The sequence below is a fragment of the Loxodonta africana genome, chromosome 13 (assembly GCF_030014295.1).
Source record: "Loxodonta africana isolate mLoxAfr1 chromosome 13, mLoxAfr1.hap2, whole genome shotgun sequence".
In the NCBI taxonomy this organism is placed as follows: domain Eukaryota; kingdom Metazoa; phylum Chordata; class Mammalia; order Proboscidea; family Elephantidae; genus Loxodonta; species Loxodonta africana.
The window spans coordinates 29,208,862-29,230,000 of NC_087354.1; the positions used below are offsets into that span (position 1 = coordinate 29,208,862).

Sequence of the window (21,139 nt, forward strand, 5' to 3'; positions counted from 1 at the left end):
GTAAAAATCAGAGACAGATACAGATAGATAGATACTTAGGTAGATAGGTAGATGTTGCTAGGTGCTATCGAGTGGATTCTGACTCATAGTGACTCCATGTGACAGAATAGAACGGCCCTCATAGGATTTTCTAGGCTGTAATCTTCATGGGAGCAGATCAACAGGTCTTTTCTCCTGCAGAGCCTCTGGGTGGGTTCAAACTGCCAAACTTTCAGTTAGTAGCCAAGTGCTTAACTGTTGGGCCACCAGGTTCCATATGTATATGGAGAGAGAGTGTGCGCACGCACTGGAGGAAGAGAACAAGGAAGAGAAGGAGGGAGGAGAAAGGGGAAGCAATACAAACAGAGTATTTATACAGACACTACCTTTGTTACATTTTCCACACACTCTCACAGGCTTGTAGATCACCTTCACAATCTTCTCCGGGACTGAGGCTTGCATTACCATTCCAACTGACAGACGGAAAAACGGGAAGTCTTAGGTGCATTCCCCAGTGTGTTAGGACAGAGTTAGGTCTGGGATCAGCGTCCTGGCTCCCCTTTCAACACCATCCCACCCTGTGTGCTTAGAATACAGTGTGTGGAAAGCTAGCAGCTGCAGCTGAGGCCACTGTAGGTCTGGTTGGAATCCCTGGCACTTTTCCCATGCTGGGCTTGAAATCCTAGTGTCAAGTGCGTGTGCCACCCTCTTTTATATGCAGACGTCAGGATGGGCCTCATCCATGCGTGACCAGAGCAGAGGGGCAGTGGTAAGATAACCCTGAAAATAAAGGATGTGAAGGAGGTGGTGGGCTGGGGATGTGAGTGACCTTGGTCCTTTCAAATCCTTCCTCCAGGACTAAAGTCATGACCACAGAGCCGCTTAGTCATTGGCAAATATTACTGGTCTGCCCATCTGCCAGTTCTAACATCCACTCGTTCATCCAGCAAATAACCAAAAACCAAACCAGTTGCTTATGGAACTGACTCACGGTAGCCCCCTGTGTGCCGTACTAGAATTAAGCCCCATAGGGTTTTCAGTGGCTGCTTTTTTGGAAGTAGATCAGCAGGTCTTTCTTCCGAAGCACCTCTGGGTGAAACTCAAACCTCTGACCTTTCGTTTAGCAGCCTAGCATGTTAACAGTTTGCACTACCCAGGATCATTCAGCAAGTAGGTGTCAGATATTTTTTTGTTGTTCCCGGCACTGTGTGGTTTGCCACAGAGGGATATTTTGAATAAGATCTTCAGGAGGTCAGACTCTGCATGGTGAGGCAAAGCTAGTGTCCATAAAACGATAGAAGAAAAATGAGGTGTTAAAGGGACTGTAAAAGCAGCCATAGTTAGGAAAACAGAACCAAGGGCAGGTCCGCTGAGGCTTTGGGGAGGAAAGGGAAGCTGGGTAAGGTCAGGGAAGGGGAGCACACACATTCACTTATCCAGCAAACAGTTACTGAGTCTGCAGGCTCAGGCTGGGCCAGGAATATGACAAGGAGCTGAACAAGTCCCAACCTCTACCCTAGGTTTTGGAGCCAGGTCCATGTCCCCAGGGCCTCATGCAGGACAGCACAATGAAGGGACAATGAGGCTTCATGAGACAAGAAGTATCGTCTTACCCTCCCAGCCTTTTTTTGTCATTGTTGTTAGTGTTAGTTGCTTCCAACAGTGTGCTAATATGCCCCCTTTCAAAAAAAAAAACAAAAACTTGATTTGTCATGTTTGCTCATTTCTGTGGTGTAAATACTCTCATGGTCAGTTTCAAGCTACCAATGTGCTGCTCAGATTGATGCTCAGAATTGGCTGTGGTGAGCCATGCAAGCCAGCTCCAGCACAGCACGAGTGCTCCCTGGAGCCCTGGGAAGAGAAGAGCCTGATCGTTACACAACCCCTGGACAGCAGTGGACTGTGGCCTTCCCAAAGTCACATGCCATGTCCAGGGGCTATCATTAATCACATCACAAGCAAAACATCTATAGCTGAGACTTATTGAGTAATCAATTGCCATAAAGTTGATACCAACTCATGGTGACTCCATGAGTATCAGAGTAGAACTGTGCTCCTTAGGGTTTTCAGTGGCTGATTTTTTGGAAGTAGACTGCCAGGCCTTTCTTCTGGGTGGACTTGAACCACCAACCTTTCAGTTGTCCCTCATAGGGCTGTACACCACACAGGTGTTCAACAAACGTGGATGTCCAATTCCAGCCCCCATCCCTCCAAGGCCTAGGGTTGAAGGAAATGACTTCTAAGGTGCTTGGACCTCCCATTTGTTCATTCATCCAGCAAATGTGTCTGATAGTCTCCTCTCTCTGTGCTGGGCTCCAGGGAGCCAGGATGAACAAAACAGATGCAGTGGCTGCCTTGTGGAGCATGCCAGCACTGGGGATTATGAGGCTCAGGCCCCCCAGAACTGGGTTCTGGTCCTGGCTCCACCTCCAACTTACTGTGTGCCCTTGAACAAATCGCTTACCCTCTCTGGGCCTCAGTTTTTTCCCCCGTAACATGATGCATTTGGACTTGATGTTCACTGAGGCCCACCGCCAAAGTAGTGAGATAACATGGCAGGAAGCTCTCTCCCTGAATGCAGGGGCCCGGCTTTGGCTCTGTACCCAACACAGGGTCTGGCGCTTGGCAGGCGGCCCTCCTTGACACCTTCCTCCCTGCCTCCTGGTTGTCAGGCTTGGGCGAACCTCTCAGAATTTAGGGGTTGAAAGAGAGTTTAGTGGTTGTAGGCAGGATTCCAGTCCTGGGATGAGGATTGGTCTAGATGGCATTCCTTCAAGAATAAAACTGCTTTCATTTCAAAAATAACATCACCACATTACCAAATATTTGAATACTGTATTATTAAGCAGTAGGTGAGTAAGCCAGGACCAGGGCCTAGGTCTGAGGGTCTCCACTGTATGTGTTGCTGGAAAAGGGACTCAGGGTGAGCGGGTAAATTACCAGTTCAATCCCATAATCTGATGGAATAAAGTCTGGGTAGGAGCTCTGGTGGCAAAGTTGTTAAGAGCTCAACTGCTAACCAAAAGTCGGCAGTTCAAATCCACTAGTCACTCCTTGGAAACCCTATAGGTCAGTTCTACTCTGCCCTATAGGGTTGCTATGAGTTGGAATCAACTTGATGGCAACAGGTTTGGTTTTTTTTTGTTGTTGATGTTGTTTAGGCAGCTGTGGGACAAAGTCTACCTGACTAGGACATGAAAGGTTTCCCTGTCTCCAAACTGTGGGCTTCTCTCTCTCTCTCTCATACACACACACACACACACACAGCCTCAGCTCAGGTGACAAACACTAGCATGCTTACTTTCCCCTGTCAGTTAACAGTGTAACCAGTTGCCTTCAAGTTGACTCCAACTTATGGTGACCCCATGTTTGTCGGAGCAGACCTGTGCTCCGTATAGCATTTTCAGTGGCTGATTTTTGGAAGTAGATCTCCAGGCCTTTCTTCTGAGGTGCCTCTGGGCAGGCTCGAACCTCCAACCTTTCAGTTAGTAGCCAAGTATGTTAACCATTTGCACCTCTTAAGGACTCCTTCCTCTATCAAGCCTCCTAATAATCCTCTCCTGAGAAAGTCAAGTACTTGATGGTCAGCCCAAACCCTCCTCTCCCGTCCCCGCATGGACCTTGAAGAAGCTCCCCTCACACACCCAGCCTTCACCCAACATCCATTTCTTGCTCCCCATGCTCTGGTCTTCCCTACATTCCAAGCTCCCCCTGCCCCTTCCTCTGCCCCAGCTACCCAGTCCCCTGGCCCCCACCTGATTTTGTTTTCCACAGAGAAAGGCCTCTCTGTTCACAGGGCCGTGGGGGGACGGGGCTGGCAACGTCAGTTGCCTTGCATAAAAGACTCAGTGAGTCCTGAGACACTTGGAACCCAGACAGAATGGAATTTCTCCCTATTTTCTTTACAGCTGAGAAAACACACATGAACACAAGAGCATATTTATTGCGATATTTCTATCCCAAAGTTTGTCTTAAAAAAAGAAGAAATAAAATTAGTTTTTCTGCCCACTCCACCCCTACCCTCAAACCATTCCCCCCTTCCCCCTTTTCATTCCTTCCCATTTCCTGGCCTAGGCCAGGGAGAAAAACAGAGCAACCCCAAACCCCACAGAGAGCTACTGCATCTCGGACAATGTCCAGCTTGTTCAGGGAGTGAGGGAAGAAACACAACTCTGAAAACAAACACAAAACTTCCCAGTGAAGGATGTTCTGAGAGAAGAAGAACAGGCAAGCCTTGTGTCTACACACGGAATCCCTGAGGCCTTGGGAAGAGAGGAGCCCACAAGTCTAGACCCCCTTCCCAGAGTGGAGAGAACATCTTACCCTTTTACCCCCCTGGAAACTATTTCCCACCTTTGACTGGTCACAACTGGGTCCGAAAAGGAGCTCCACAGCACAGTGGTCCCTCCTAGCGCCAGAGCCTAGAGCCCCAGAGATTTCTTTTAAAGGGAGCGTCAAAGTAGAAAACTCTGTGAGGAGAAACAAAAGGCTACTTCTCAGAACTTTGGGATTTTCCAGACTTCTTATGATGCGAGGGAGAGATGCCCCACGCATTTGTCTCTAGACCCTTAGCAGTGCCCACACAGACAGCCCTTTCATTTCTCAGGTGACCCATCTACATTGAATGAGTGAAGGAGAGGGGATGGAAAGATGTCCCACTCAAAAGGACAGGCAGAAAGAGTCACCCAGAGTCCTGGACCCTGTCCTGCCACTCCCCAAGTCATTCCTGGGATGGGAACACCGGTGCCCCCAGTGCCTCTCCTGGAGCCAGAGGCTCCTCAGGGATGTTCCCCTTACCCCCTCCATCTGGGCCCCAGCCATGGTGGCCAGTCGAACCAGTAGGAACACGTGATGGACCATCAGACTCCCAGAGCTAAGGTTGGGAAGCCAGGGGCCACGCCTCAGCTGTGCGTTACTCTCAGCCTCTGAAACCATTGAGTCCTACTCTGACACACATGAGATTGCCATGAGTCTGAATCCACTTGATGGCAACTGGAACTGAAACTTCAAACCCAGTTGTGACCAGTCAAAGTTGGGAAATAGTTCCCAGGACAGTAAAAGGGTCTAATCTGCTGGCCCAGTTGAATGCAGGGTCCCTAGACAGCTGCTTACAGTTGTGTGGGTTGTACTTTGCACAACTCCAAGGGGCACCCTTTACACTGTGGTTGTCACAGAGTTGTGTCCTTATCATGACAGCTTTTCCAGTTTGCACGACATCACTATTTGAGCCAGCAGGAGGGCTATCGGATCCTAGCTCTCACTTCTCTCCTTAATTGTTAATCTGTCTGTCCCATAGCCTCCTCTAGAGCTCATTGGGCCAGGATCCTGCCCCTGACTTGACCCAGGCCCCTGAATTCTGCCTGAAGCCTTGGCCCATACTCCATCCTAAAGAACAGATTATTAAATTCGAAACATCATGGGGGTTGGGCAGCTCATCTCACTTCCCTGGGCCCAGGGGTTCCTTAGGATGAGGCTTCACTGACTGGAAGGCAGAGGACCCCTGGAGGGGTTTTTCCAGCCTAAACCAAACTCGTTGCCATCGACTCAATTCCGAATCATAGCGACCGTATAGGACAGAGTGGAACTGCCCGATAGGATTTCCAAGGAGCAGATAGTGGATTCAAACTGCTGACCTTTTGGTTGGCAGCCAAATTCTTACAGAGCTCCTTTCCCAGCCTAGTCACCTGTAATTAAACTGAGGAAACCCAGCTGGATCCGTGAAGGTTTTGTGAGGGCCGGACTTTGGAGGAAATATCTCACAAACCACATGCAGCCTCCTTATCTCGATGCGGTTTCAGATCTTGGACCTGGGGTTAGCCACCTGTGTCCTGTGTTACACGACCCTCCTTGGCTTCCTCATGCTCACCTGTTCATATCCCGCCTCTGCCTTTCCTCCTCCAGGTGAACTATGACCACTTTACTGCTGGTGTTGGTGACTCTGAGGGTCATCGCCGCAACCACCTCCGTAGAATATTCAGGTGAGGACATTCCCACGCAGGTTTCATTTGTTCAGCAGGTGCTGAGGACTGGATTCTGGGTATCGGGAACTGACCTGGGTGCTGCTAGTCCCAGGGACATAATTTCCCCTTTCCTGGCCTTTTCCTGGCCCTGCCCCTTTCCTTTCAAATGCAAGCACAACTGCAAAGGGAGACCACTCATACATATACATGCACACATGTGTGTGCACACACAAACATGTACGTACACATACATAATGCATGCAAACACACACGTGCATGCACACACATGTCCCCACATGTGTATACACATGCAGGCATGCACACATACACACACGCTTATGTACACACATGCAGGATCCCTCAGATAATATTGCTCCTGGCTGCCCTCCGGGATAGACAGCTGAGGGGAAGCACTCCTGGCAGGTGCCCACCTCCCAGCTTCCTTCTCCACATGGATGTTGCCTAGAGCTACTGCACACTGAACTTAGGAGTGAGGCAGGACAGAAAACGCCAAAGAGAAAAAGCTGTCAAGGGCAGATCAGTGGGAGCAAAAAAGAAAAGAAAAATCATCTGAGAGATAACCTAAAAGAAGCCCCAACAAATGAGACAAGTCTTTACCTTCTGTGGCACATGGTCCCCGGGATGCTGTACCAGGCCTCTTGCATGTGGCAGGCATTGGGTGTAGTTCTGATCATCAAGCGCTGAACCACGTGAACAAACCATCCACTGGCCCCAGGATAGGCTTGACTGCAAAGTGGAATTGCTGCAACCAGTAACTCCCTTAGACCCAGGCAAGAAAGCCCGTGCTCTGTCTGGGCCATGCACTTTAGAGGCCCCTTCTGACCCTCCTCCAGCCCAACCCACCCCAAAGGATGAGGAGTATGCGGGGCCTGCTAGATGTGCCGACCCAGACCCACGCTCCCCCTTTAGACCACTCTATGTGTACCCAGGATGCCCTAAACCCCCTGTCCTAATGGGCCCAGCCCCATCCAGGGCCTGCATGGGCCTCTTCTCTGGGTCCATCTGCTGTGAGCGGATCACATCCCTGTGTGAGCTGCCCCTAGTCTCCAGGGAAGGGCTCAGGGGTGGCAGTTTGCATGGGGTGTTGACAGAGCTTGGATGTAAGGCTGAGATGGCCACGGCATGTGCATGAGACCCCTCGCAGTGCAGGGCAAAATCGGGGGGGTGGGGGGAGAAGAACAGGGCCTGCCTCCCTTCCATGCAGAAGTAGAAGACCTTGCAGTGCAGTGCAGACCGGTAAAGAAACCATGAATTCTGAATTTGAATCAGGCTTTCCAGGTCATATTGAAAGGTAGACTTGTCCAATTGGAGGCTAGAACATATTTTCTTTAATAATCTATTGGCTTGATTGGTGACTTCTAAATATCTAGCCATATGGTACACAGCCTCCAGTTGTACTCTTGCTGTGGGGCCTGCAAATACCCAGGCCCTGGCTAGAATCTAGGATGGTTTGTTCACACAAGCAGACCAGGCTAGTAGGGCAGGTTGAGAGCTTTAAACGCTGCAGAACTAGGCAATGCTGTCATCTTCAGCTCTCCTTGGGGACCCACTACTACCACCAAGACCATGCATGTTAGAAGGTGCTGGGGCTAAGCTTTCAGGGGGTGTCCAGGATATCAAAAGGTTAGAGCTGGACTCCAAACATTCCTGGCTGGCCTTTCCTTGCCCTGTGATGTATCTACCACCCACGAATATCTGAAACATTTTTATGTTCAACCTGTAGGTACTTCTGGAAAGAAGGCTTTCATAAATTTGTGACTCACCATGAAAGGTGCTATTTTTTCCCAAAGAGGTTTCTTTCCCATTCCAGGCAGGTCTTCTACTTCTGATGGGATTTGGTGACCATGTGGCACCTTCCCTATGAATACATGCCATGATTTTTGTGGCATCTACCCTAACAGCAGAATAGAGTGGCTTATTCCCTTGAAAGGCCAAGATAGAGCCCAAAGCCGACCTCCTCAAGCGAGACATGTCTTTGAGGTTTTATATTTTAGCTTTCAAAGTTTTGTGGATTATTTTCTCTATCCCATATGTATTCTTTTTTTTTTTCCATCATTACCAGTTGCCATCCAGTTGATTCCTACTCATGACAGCCCCATGTCCGTCACAGCAGAACTGAATTCCGTAGGATTTTCCCTGGCTGATTTTTTTAGAACTAGATCACCAGGCTTTTCTTCCAAGGTGCCTCTGGGTGAATTCAAACCTCTAACCTTTTGGTTAACAGTTAGGCACATTAACCATTTGTACTACTCAGGGGTTGGTAAACAGTTTTTCCCCAAAATCTTTGGGTCAAGTTGTCACTCCAGGAAGACAGGTTCTGTTTCTCTTATGGCTTTGGCATCCCATAGGGTTTGAGAAACAGAGAAGTGGTTTCGATGCTGATGTTCCCCTTGTCCTTCTCTGCAATCCTTTTCTGGCTCCATAGTTTCTGTCTTGAGGTACAGAGACCAGGAGTCTTAGGAGTGTGGCTCCGGAAAAAGTATTTCAAGGCTTCCTGGGATTTCCATATGGCACAGGGGCATCCTGGACCCTCTCTCAACCCCAGCTGCCCCCACTGTATACTCAGAAGCCTGCAGTTCCAGGAGGATGGACAAGGAGGCTGCAGGGTCTTCTCTAGGCACTAATGGGTCTGTCTCTCACCCCGTCTCCCCCCACAGGCCATGACACCTTGCTGAGCGTGAGCATCCCCCAGCCTTCCCCGCTGCGGGTCCTCCTCGGCAGCTCCGTCACCATCCCCTGCTACTTCATCGACCCCACGCACCCTGTGACTACCGCCCCGTCCACCGCGCCCCTCACCCCGAGAATCAAGTGGAGCCGTATTTCCAAGGAGAAGGAGGTGGTCCTGCTGGTGGCCACTGAGGGGCGCGTGCGGGTCAACAGTGCCTACCAGGACAAGGTCTCCCTGCCCAACTACCCGGCCATCCCCAGCGATGCCACCTTGGAGATCCAGAACCTGCGTTCCAATGACTCTGGGGTCTACCGCTGCGAGGTGATACATGGCATCGAGGACAGCCAGGCCACCATGGAGGTCGTGGTGAAAGGTGAGAGCCGCCCTCAGAGACACTGTTCCACCCGCAGAAAGAGCTGGAATGGTGTCCTTATGGGTGTGGACCCACCAGACTGGCTTTCAAGTCCTGGCCCCGCCACCCACTGGTGTGGATCTCAGTCAAATGACTTAACCTCAGTCACTTCCTCTGTAAAATGGAGCCGGTAGGACTATTCTTTCGGGCTTGTGGTGGAAACTAAATAGAACTAAATACTTTCTGGACACTGTCACATGATAAATGACAGTTTGCACTTCAAAACGATCCTGTGATTTGGTGGACGTTGTGATCATCGTCTTTTAAAGACAGGAAAACTGAGGTTAAGTGACTTGCCTGAAGTTACCCTGCAAGTGAGTCAGAATGGTTTCTGACCCTACAGTCAGTTGTCTTTTCTCTCCTCCACCCCCATCCCCTCCTTCCCAGTTCTAGGAGACAAGGAAAGGGCTCAAGACTGTTTCCCTGGTCTCCTTTCTCTCTATGGCCCAAGGAGAAGGGTTGGTCCTTGGTTGGCTTAGGAGTTTGGTCAGCACCAGATTTTTTGCAGTGAGAGGTGAAGTAGGAGACTCTGTGAAAGACGTCCACTCCTGGGTGTACCTTAAACAGCACTTCGACTAGGATGCCCCTGGACTAAAGGTGCCTGGGGCTCTGAGTGTCTCTGTCACCAAAGCAAACATGGGGTCCTGGAATGACAAGATAAAATTACAGGGAAAGAGGCAGATTTTGGTTCAAGAAAGAACTTTCTGATTACCAAAAATATTGGAAGAGGAACGCCTGTGAGGTAGTGAGCTCCCTGTTGTTGAGGGTATTCCAGCAAAGACGGAGGGACCACGTGTAAATGTGGAGAGGGGACCCACCCATCAGCTAGAGGCCCAGACCAGACCAGATGTCCCCAAGGGCCTCGATGGTTGGAAACTGCTTGACCTGCTTTCTCACCCGCGCCTGTCTTGCAGGCGTTGTGTTCCATTACAGAGCCATCTCCACACGCTACACCCTGGACTTCGACAGGGCGCAGCGGGCCTGTCTGCAGAACAGCGCCATCATCGCCACCCCCGAGCAGCTGCAGGCCGCCTACGAGGATGGCTTCCACCAGTGTGACGCTGGCTGGCTGGCTGACCAGACTGTCAGGTGAGGCCCCTGCCCACCAACCAAGTGGGCCTCCCAGCCAGGGAACCAGGTGCAGGGGCCACAGTGGAGTGGGGCAGGTGGTGGGGTGAGCTGGTACCAGGGTGACACTGAGACCAGCCTAGCTTGGGAGCTGGGAGGCGTCTTGGCCAACACTAGGCCAGAAACCCATTGATCCATCCTATATTCTGGTTATTCTTCCTGAGGTAGAGTCAGTGCTGCCGGCAACCCTGCCTTTAAAAACCAGTTGTCATCAAGTGGAGTCTGACTCATGGCAACCCCACATGTGTCGGAGTAGAACTGTGCTCCACAGGGTTTTCAATGGCTGATTTTTCAGAAGTAGATCACCAGGCCTTTCCTCCAAGGTGCCTCTGGGTAGATTCAAACAGACAGCCTTTTAGTTAGCAGCCGAGCCCGTTAACGCTTTGCACCACTCAGAGACTCCCAACTTGCCTTAGATAAGCATTTTCTCCTCACAAATTACACGTCGTTCTTCTTACCCATTTCCCCCTTTGCCACAATGTCCTTACTTACTGGTTTGTTGTTCTGGTTTTTTTAAACTAAAGTGTTTTTGTGTATTTTTGTAAACCACCTTATATTCCTTTTTTTTTTTTTTAACGAGGCAAAAACACAAACCAGACCCATTGCTGTCAAGTTGATTCCAACTCATAGCAACCCTGTAGGACAAAGTAGAACTGCCTCACAGGGTTTCCAAGGAGTGGCTGGTAGATTCGAACTGCTGACATTTTGGTTAGCAGCCTGAGTCCTTAACCACTGCACCACCGGGGCGGCTTAATAAATCAAGACATACAGAAATCAAACTTCTTCACACTTTTTTTGCTGAGTGCATGTGGCTGAGGGATGGGCTTGCAAAGCCCAACGAGACAGAGCCCTGCCCTCAAGGGGTCTCAATCCGTTAGGAGCAAATTTGTTAAGACAAGATATGATTAGTTTTAGGTGGATCATAGCTGTAAATGTAAAAACAAGGACCACAAAGCCTCTAGAAGAAAACAAAGGAAAATAGCTTTGCAATCTTGGGGTAGACAAAGATTTCTTAGGCCACAAAAGCCACTAATCATAAAAAGCAAGATGGGACAACAGTCTAGCAGAGTGCCGGAGCTCACACCTCAGACCCTGAAACTGGGAATCTGTGTGACCTTGGAAAAATCATGTAACATCTCTGAGCGCCAGTTTGCTCAAGTGTAAAACAGACGCATCATAGCACCTCCCTCGCTAGGTCGGTGTGAGACTCAAATGATATATAGACAGGGGTCGGCAAACTACAGCCTGAGGGCCAAATTCAACCTACTCCCTGTTTTTATGAATAAAATCTTTTTGAACCATAACCGTGCCCATCATTTGCACACTGTCTAGGGTTGCTTTCACACTACAGCCGAGTTGAATAGTTGTGACAGAGACTGTATGGCCCACATAGCTGGCCTTTTACAGAAAAAGTTTGCTGGCTTCTGATGGAGCAGTGTGTCTGGTACCAACAGATATCCAGACAAGGGGGTTGCGTTTAGTCATTAATAAGTATAAGAACCGACATTCTGCGTATCCAGGACAGACAGGGTCAAACGCATGGCTCAGTTACCGTGTCCTTTAGGGGAGGACATAAGGTCCGGGCTACGTGGCTCCCCCTCCATTCACTGAGTGCTACACCCCCACTTTGCAGGTACCCCATCCACACACCCCGGGAAGGCTGCTACGGAGACAAGGATGAGTTTCCCGGGGTGAGAACCTACGGCATCCGCGACACCAATGAAACCTACGATGTGTACTGCTTTGCTGAGGAGATGGAGGGTGAGGCTGCCCTGTCCACCGGGAGAAACTCACCCTTCCCCAGAAGCCCCCTTCTCAGTCCCTTCACACCACTTGCACCCCTGGTCACACAGCATCTTCTGGGTCACGGCGCTAGCTCAGGCACCTCTGACCGACACCTGTCTCTGCTGTGCCCTGGGGAAGGAGTGGAGAAAGGAGGGGTCCTTTGCTCCCCCTGCCTTAAGGGAGGGCTTTGGTGGTCCCAAAAACCAAAACCAAAACCAAATCCATTGCCATCAAGTCAATTCCAACTTATAGCGACCCTATAGGACAGAGTAGAACTGCCCCACAGAGTTTCCAAGGAGCGCTTGCTGGATTTGAACTGCCGACCTTTTTGGTTAACAGCTGTAGCACTTAACCGCTACGCCACCAGGGCTTCCAGGTGGCTTCAAATTGTCTAGAAATCACTACTGGGCCCCAAAGCGGGTGTTACAGATCTCTCACTTGGGACTGCCCCTACCACCTGGGACCCCCATCCCTGTCCAAGGGATGTGCCATCAAAATCCAGCCTTATGACTCTTGCAAGGGACACCCCAGGCCACTCTGGATAGTTCCAGGAGAGCTGGCTCGCCAACCACCTGCTCTCAGCTCCTCTGGTGCCAGCCGCAGCCCTCTTCCAGGCCTCGTTCTGGAGGAAGCTGGATTCTGTCTGGTTCGTAAAGGGCACTAATTTTGGTCACAGTCAGAGGTGCCCAAGGTACTCAAGAATGGGGGTGACACCGCTTTCCCCATCTGCCTTTTGACATTCCAGACTCTATCACCTCTGTCCCCTCCCAGGCTCAACAGCAGTGCTCACAGTCCCTGCGGGCTGGGGGACCAACACGCTGGCTTGCTCTGACCCCACCTTTCTCACCCCACAGCCCACTTGCCTCATTTTCACCCCAAACTAGCGAGTCACATAACAAGTATTTGGGTTCCCATTTTTGGTTAACCAAAGACAAATGTAACGATCACTCAGAGCTGCTACTCCACAGCCAGAGCTCCCCCTGAGAGTGCCTGCGCCCTGCCCTGACACGACCTTCTCAGGTTTCTGGAAAATTTAAAAAAGAGCTTCCAGGCCCTAACTAACGACCTTACGGACTCCTGGGGGCACCCCCATTTGGAAACCACTACTCTAGGGGGTCAGAGTCTGATGCCTGCTTTTCTTATCTGAATTTGAACATTTTTTAAAAGATCTGCTTTGAGTGGGCAATGCTGAGCTCAGAGGAAAAACCCAGTAGTGGTGGAGAACATTCCAGAGCAAACTACCATCAGCAAAGAGGCTCCTGAGCAGGGGGAGTTTCATCCTGTACCTCAAACTGCCTGTACCCTTTCCGCCACCTCTTTGCCGTTCTGGCTGCTTCTTTCTTCGTCCTTTTTAATTGTGGCACAGAAATACATATTTAAGAAAACATTTGCCACTTTAACGTTTGTTGCATGTGCAGTTAACCAAAACCAAACCAAACCCATTGCTGTTGAGTCAATTCCGACTCATAGCGACCCTATAGGGCAGAGCAGAACTGCTGCATAGGGTTTCTAAGGAGCACCTGGTGGACTCCAACTGCCGACCTTTTGTTTAACAGCCGAGCTGTTAACCACTGCGCCACCAGGGCTCCACAGGTGCAATTAGGTGACATTAATTGCATATAACCATCACCGCTATCCGTTTCCAAGTTTTCCCATCAACCTTAACACAAACTCATTGCCTTCTAGGCAATAACTCCTTAACCCCTCCTTCCCACCCCTGGTAACCGCTAATAAACTTTGGCTTCTGCAGTTGTTAATTCTACCACATGGATGAACATTGCAAACGTTAAAAAAAAAAAGTTGGTGCCAAGTCAACTCTGACTCGTGATGACCTGTAAGTGTCAGAGTAAAACAGTGCTCCGCAAGGTTTTCAGTAGCTGATTTTACCAAACTAGATCACCCGGCCTTTCTTCTGAGGCACCTCTGGGTGGCCTTGAACCTCCAGTCTTCTGATTAGTGGCCGAGTGTGTTAACCACTCCAGGAGACCTGGTGGCAGTGCATGGGGACACAGGGCAAAGGAGGTGGGAGGGAGCCCTCACTCTGCCACTGTGTCCTGTACAGGCGAGGTATTCTACGCCACATCCCCTGAGAAGTTCACCTTCCAGGAGGCAGCCAACGAGTGCCGGCGGCTGGGCGCCCGGCTGGCCACCACAGGCCAGCTCTACCTGGCCTGGCAGGGCGGCATGGACGTGTGCAGTGCTGGCTGGCTGGCCGACCGCAGCGTGCGCTACCCCATCTCTAAGGCCCGGCCCAACTGCGGGGGCAACCTCCTGGGCGTGAGAACCGTCTACCTGCATGCCAACCAGACGGGCTACCCAGACCCTTCATCTCGCTATGACGCCATCTGCTACACAGGTGGGGCTGGGGCTGGAGGTGGGAAGGGGGCTCATGCCACCAGAAATGGGGCCAAAGGAAGAGAAGAACTTGAAAAGGGGGGTTGATTTTTGCCTCTTGAAGGGGTCACTGGGTACCTGAACCCCATGTTTTTGGTAACGAGTTAACCAGTCAATTCCAACTCCTGGCAACCGCATGCGTGTCAGAGTAGAAATGTGCTCCATAGGGTTTCCAGTGGTTCAGTTTTCAAATGCATATGGCCAGGACTTTCTCCCGAGGTGCCTCTAGGTGGACTCAAGCCTCCAACCTTCCAGTTAGCAACTGAGAACATTGACTATTAGCACTACCTAGGGACTCCCATGCTTTTGGTACCTCCCTCCTCCCTCCCCCCACCCTTTTTTTTACTAGTTCCTAGGAAGTGCTAGGGTAGAGATGCTGAAGACTGCAGTGAATCCAGCCCTGTCGCCTCTCATCGGAATAGGATTAGAAGCTCAAGCTTTAGAGTCTTCATCTTCTGAGGCTGGAATTCCAGCTCTGTCATTTACTACTATGTGACCCTGGGAAGGTCAAGGCCTTGAGCCTCACCTTCCTCATCTGTCTAATGGGGAGACGGTGGTACCGCATGGAAAGTGGTGGAAGGCTGACATGAGGCCATGCTCCCCAGGACAGCGCCGTTATCTGCCCTTTTAAATTGAATCCATGTAAAAAGAAGGTCAATTTTATTTTTAAAAAGAGGAGAAAGTTTTGATTGGGACTTTATCTTAAAAATTTAGACTGAAAAAATTTGAAATAAGTTTTTATCAGATATTTAACAAGAATTGGGTTATAATGACAATTAAGTGCTGGTTCTTGAGGGGGAAAAAACAATGGATGAAGAGTTGTATCAATTTATGCAGAACTGGTGGCGGTAGAATGACATATTTCCTTTCATGTTTAACTTTCACAGCCTGACGTACATAAAGAGGGCTAGTTTGGGAAAAATCATTAGGTTTTCATACATTTTCCCCAGAGCCTCTCTTAACCCTTTCAAGACCCTCCTCTCTCCTTTAAAATCTTTTTTGATACTGTGTGTTTTCAGTAATGGAAGGCATGCTGAGTGAAGGAGTCTTTATGAATTTATGTGATGAAATATGGATTTTGATACATCTTTTGTGGGGAACATACACCCCCAAAATGCCCAATTTCCCTCTGTAGCTGATTCGCATTGCCCTGTTGGATGGTCACTATTGCAGATGGTCAGAAAGGTAGGCATGGTGGTGTTAATTAAACAGAAAGAGACACTAGAGAGGGAGCTGATTTTTTAAGCAGCAACCCCGATGGGTCAGTATCTTTTGCTATGATGACTCTTGCACCCTTTTGCAATCTTAAAAAGGTGGGGACTCCTGTAATGAATAAGGAATAATGGTAAGAGCACCTTGAATAGTGAGAACACTGCAATGAACCAATCTGGGGCCTGGCACGCAGTAGTCGCTTTCCTTCCCTATAGGGAAGGAGGAGGAGCCAGTGTCCTCTCTAGTCCATACCTCATGCCCTTCAAGCCTGGCCTAGGCTGAGCACTTAGATGTCTTTGTCCCTGCCCCAGGTGAAGACTTCGTGGATATCCCAGAAGACATCTTCGGGGTGGGTGGTGAGGAGGAAATCACCATCCAGACAGTTACCTGGCCTGAGGTGGAGCTGCCCTTGCCCCGAAACATCACCGAGGGTGAAGCCCGGGGCAATGTGATCCTCACAGTGAGACCCATCTACGGCGTCTCACCCACTGTCCTGGAGCCTGAGAAGCCCTTCACATTAGCCTCCGCCTTCCCTGAGGCTGAGAACCAGACTGGAGAGGCCACTAGGCCCTGGGGAGTTCCTGAGGAATCCACACCAGGCCTGGCTCCTAGTGCCTTCACCAGTGAGGACCTGGTTGTGCAGGTGACCATCTCTCCAGGTGCAACCAAGGTCCCTGGGGAGCCCCTCTTGCCAGGGGGTAAGTACTCACCTTCAGGGGATGCTCACAGTGGGGAGGTGGAAAGAACTGGCCTGGGCATCAGGACATCCTAGCTGTCCCTTCAACTTATCCTGGGACCTGGGCCCAGCCTCTCTCCTCTCAGCCTTGGCTCTCTTCATCTATAAAACAAAGGGCATAGATTAGACCGGTGATGTCTCAAAACTCTTTTTTTAAATTATTTTTTAATAAGATTTTATTGTGTTTTTGGTGAAAGTTTACACAGTAAATTAGGTTCCCATTGGACAGCCTCTATACAAATTGTTCAGTGAGATTAGTTGTATTTCTCCTGTGTCAGCGTTCTCCGGTCGCTCCATTTCCAGTACTCCAGTTTCCCTGCCCCTTATCTTCTCATCTCTGCTTTAGACTAACTGTTGACCTTTTGCTTTCATGTAGATGGTTTTTTAGTAGGGCACTGTACTCACGGGTAATAGCCTTTATTTTGTGTACCACTTTGTTGTTTCACCAAAAGGAGACCTCAGGGGACTGTTTTGGTTCAAGGTTTAAAGAGTATCTCAGGGTGGTAGTCTCAGAGAGGCTTCTGGTCTCAACTGGTCCAGTTAGTCTGGCCTTTTTTAAGAATTTGTATTTTGTTCTACATTTTTCTCCGTTCTATCCCAAACTCTTTTGCCACAAAGCATTTATTTCAAATGATATAGGTGGCAACCTAGTGTGTACATCAGATAAAGGGGGCAAACAGATTCAGGCAAAGTGGGGTTCAGAACTGGGGGCTCCTCCCACCCATGGGTCCTCCTTGCCCCATCAGGCACCTCCAGAGAATAGAACCACTTGAAAACCACTGCACAGGGTGATCCCTGAGGCCTCTCCCAGCTCTGATCTTTCACAACAGGGGTTGACAAACTGTGGCCAGTGGGCCAAATCCAGCTCGCCACCTGTTTTCATATGCCCCATGAGCTAAGAATGGTTTTTCCACTTTTTAATGGTTGGGGATAATTCAGAAGAAGAGTATTTCATGACATGTGAAAATTGTATGAAATTCAAATGTCAGTGCCATAAAAAAGTTTTCCAGGAGCACGACCACCCCCATTTGTTCACATGTTGTCTATGGCCGATTGGGTGCTACAGTGGCAGAGTTGAGTAGTTGTGACAGAGCTGTGTAGTCCACAACGCCTAAAACATTACCATCTGGCCCTTTCCAGAAAAGGCTTGCCAACCTCTGTTCTAGAGTGGTGGTGTTCCAGGTGCTTAATAAATATTTGGAGAATTAGAATGCAAGTTGGAGCTCAGCTGCTCCCCAAACTCAAGTCCATCAACAAGGAGAACTTTCTGGAGTGGCCTTCATGAAGCCCTTGGTGATGTCCCCTCCCAGGGGAGGGGCAGATGAACACGGCCATCCATCTTCACACCCGAGATGCTACCAAGTGAAATGCCCAGATACATACACTAGTTTGAGGAGGAGAGGTTGTTGAGAAGTTTGGAGTAACACCATTGGTGGTTGGTCCCAGGGTTGGCCCAGGGCTAGAGAGAGCCCCACTGGTCACCATGTGAGATGGTGCCAACAGAAAAGATGAGCGCCTGACTCAGTGCAGGACAAAGAACATGGGACAAACACACGTTGAGGATTCATAGCCTGTGACATACACTATGACACCCACACAAGTGTCAAAGTCAAGTGTGTATCCAGACGAGCACAATGTGAGGAGACTCTAGGACAAGGGCTCTTACCCGTTTGTGGGCCTACCCCTTTGAGAATCTGACAGAAGCCAGGGGCCGACTCCCCAGAAATACCCCAATGTGCACCCATGCAAATGTTTGCAGCCACACTCGGGGGTGGGGTACCCACCCTCTGATCCCTGGACCACAGACTCCAAAATACGAGGGCACGTGATTTCAGAGAAAGAAGGAATGGGAGGAGACCATTACCACGCTCCGATTGTCCGAAACAATGAGATAAATGCTAAGGCAAAGGCCATGGACTCTCACCCATTAAAGAAAACCAGACTCGCTTCCATTGAATCAATTCCGGCTCATAGTGACCCTGTAGGGCAGAGTAGAACTGCCTTATAGCACTTATAAGGAGCAGCTGGTAGATTTGAACTGCCGACCTTTTCATTAGCAGTCAACCTCTTAACGGCTGCGCCACCAGGGCTCCAGACCACAGACTAGGCAGGAAAATTACCAGTGATTATTTGATTTCCTTCTCATCCTTCTGTGTATTTTCCAAATGTTCTGTAATGAACATTTATCCTTATCATAAGAAAGAATGCCTTTTTGTTTCGAAGAGAAAGTGGACAATGAGCAGCCATGATGTGATGAACCCACAAAGGGAGAGTTGAGGACACCCAGAACTGAAGGGTCTCAGAAGGCTTTCTCAGGGAGGTGGATGTCAAGAGCAGTTTGAATGAGCAGAAAGAAATGGCTTAGGTGGGAATAGGGTTGGAAGGAGGGGATGGAGGGGAAGTCATTCCTTAAAGAGCCAGGGTCCCCTCCGTGCCCATGGAGCCACAAGGACCGGACGCTATGGGGAGCGGCCCTGTGGGGCCCAGTCTTTGCCCTGCATGGACCTCTTTCTCCTCTCCTTCCATTCAGGGGTCGTGTTCCACTACCGCCCGGGATCCACTCGCTACTCCCTGACCTTTGAGGAGGCAAAGCAGGCCTGCCTGCGCACAGGTGCAGTCATTGCCTCCCCAGAGCAGCTCCAGGCAGCCTACGAGGCCGGCTACGAGCAGTGTGATGCTGGCTGGCTGCAGGACCAGACCGTCAGGTGAAGGAAGGGCCTGGCACCTCCCCAGCCTACCCCGTGGGAGGTGGCCACGCCCTGAAGATGCCAGGTTTGAGGAACCTGGCTCGGCACCCTGCAGATCATTGTGGCTTAATCAATGCATTATGCCTCCATAGCTACTTCCTTAATCTTTCCCCAGATGAATTATATTCTGAGGAGATGAGGAAGGGCCCTGGTCAGGCTAAGTCCTTGGGACTGTCCCCTGAAGAGACATAGAGAGGGAATCCTTGCTCTGGAGACCCCTTCTCCAGTCACTCAGTGCCCTTCCATGGGGCTGGCCCTCTTCTGAAGCCAGGGGCCACCAGACCCTTCCCCCAGCTGCGGGGGAACTAGGGAATGGTCTGCTCAGGGAACTTGCTGCTTGAGGGGCTACTTTCTGGTTTGAATCCCACTAGATAACCCAAGACATGCCCTGCCCAAGCCCCCAAGGGGCCTGCCAGCCTCATCCTGGGCCCTGAGAGCAGCCCTCATCCTCCCACCTTCCTTTGCAGATACCCCATTGTCAGCCCACGGGCCCCATGTGTGGGTGACAAGAACAGCAGCCCGGGGGTCAGGACCTACGGTGTGCGCCCATCAACAGAAACCTATGATGTCTACTGCTACGTGGACAAGCTCGAGGGTACAGGCCACATCCTCACGTTCTGGGCCTAGGCAGGCAGGGAGCTAGAGGGCAGATATCAGAGGGGAGGAATAATCACTACCACCACCCTGTTCCCATCAAGCTCTCCAGGTCCCGTTTACAAAACAGGCCTACCCAGCCCTTCACTCAGGTCAAGCCCCTCGTTCCTCTGCTAGGTGGTTCATGTGATTTCCCCCAGCACTGTGGGTAAATAAATCCATTTATTTATTCTTAATAAGTGGGATGCATACCACCTGCTGCTCAGGGAGTCCCAATGCCCAGGAGAAAATCAAAGGCTCTGAGAAGTCTTGCAATTAAAAAAAAACTCTTCAGCTCTCATTACCCCAGCATTTCCCAAGCTATTTTGACCACAGACCTTTCATTTTATTTCTTTTCATTTCAATTAAAATTCCTCCAAGTTAGTATTCCACTGAACCCAATTTTGGAAATGCTGGCGGACTGGAAATTTTTCAAAATTGCTAGCCCCTTGTTTTGGGCCCTGGGCAAATTCCTTAACCTGTCTAGGCCTCAGTTTCCTCATCTATAAAATGGGCCTGATTTACAAGAGTAAGTCAAAAAGTATTGCCACTGGGGTTCCTTTTCATACTAAAATAAAAAATAATTTTTTTTTTTTTTTTTATGGGTGTATCCCAAACAAAACGTGTTTAAACCTGTCTCTGGGATCAGTGGGTAGCTGCAGACAAGTCCCCTCATTAACACACTTGTCTTAGTCTCGGTAGGATGTCTTCAGAAAAAGGGATAGTTTTTGTGCCTTGGAAAAAAATGATTTTGAGGTTAGGGCTAGGACCAAATTTTTAACAAAACTCAGGTGGATATCTTCCCAAATCACTGAAGCTTTGCAACAATTTATGGGAATGCTTTTCCACATAAAACAACAGTTTTTAGATGGATCAAGCCTTTTAAGGAAGGTCGGGAAGACTTCCAAGATGAGCCAAGAGAGGGAAGAGAGCTCAGAAAGTTATGGCAACAGTTTTTTGGGATTTCAAAGGGATAATCTTGATAGATTTTTCTTGAAGGACACAGGATGATCACAGAGGCTTATTATGAAGAAGTTTTAAGAAAATTAAAAACCTCACTGGTGAGAAGAAGGCCAGGAAATTGCACCAAGGAATTTTTTCCATCACGACAGTGCAGCTGCACATCCTTCAAGGGTAGCAAGGGCTGTCCTACGAGAATTTCTCTGGACAACCTTACCCCAGCCACCCTACGGCCCTGACCTTGCCCCTTCGGACTTCTTTTTGGTCCCCAAACTCAAAGAACATTTAAAAAGAAGACAATTTGAGTCCCTCGAGTATGCCAGAACTGCCTATTTGATGTGGTATAAATCGAAGAGTGCAGAATCGTTTGAGGAGGGGCTAGAGCAAAGGGAACACCGCCTTCAGAAGTGCACAGACCTAGGTGGAGGAAACGGAGAGAAATAATAGCTTCACATGTTTATATTTTTGTTTAACAAAGGTTTCCATGATTTTGTAGCAATACTT

General features: G+C 49.6%; 1 protein-coding gene across 1 annotated transcript in view; it reads left to right on the top strand.

Annotated features, from left to right (window-relative positions):
• The first annotated feature begins 5,721 nt into the window (after positions 1–5,721).
• ACAN (aggrecan) overlaps positions 5,722–21,139 on the top strand; it is a 40,426-nt gene continuing 25,008 nt past the window's right edge. Inside the window, exons 1-8 of the mRNA XM_064267115.1 lie at positions 5,722–5,957; positions 8,618–9,001; positions 9,955–10,129; positions 11,802–11,929; positions 14,016–14,309; positions 15,871–16,257; positions 18,826–19,000; positions 19,510–19,637. Of these exons, the coding sequence (XP_064123185.1) occupies positions 5,888–5,957; positions 8,618–9,001; positions 9,955–10,129; positions 11,802–11,929; positions 14,016–14,309; positions 15,871–16,257; positions 18,826–19,000; positions 19,510–19,637 (1,741 nt within the window). The 5' untranslated portion in view covers positions 5,722–5,887. The remainder of the gene's footprint in view (positions 5,958–8,617; positions 9,002–9,954; positions 10,130–11,801; positions 11,930–14,015; positions 14,310–15,870; positions 16,258–18,825; positions 19,001–19,509; positions 19,638–21,139) is intronic.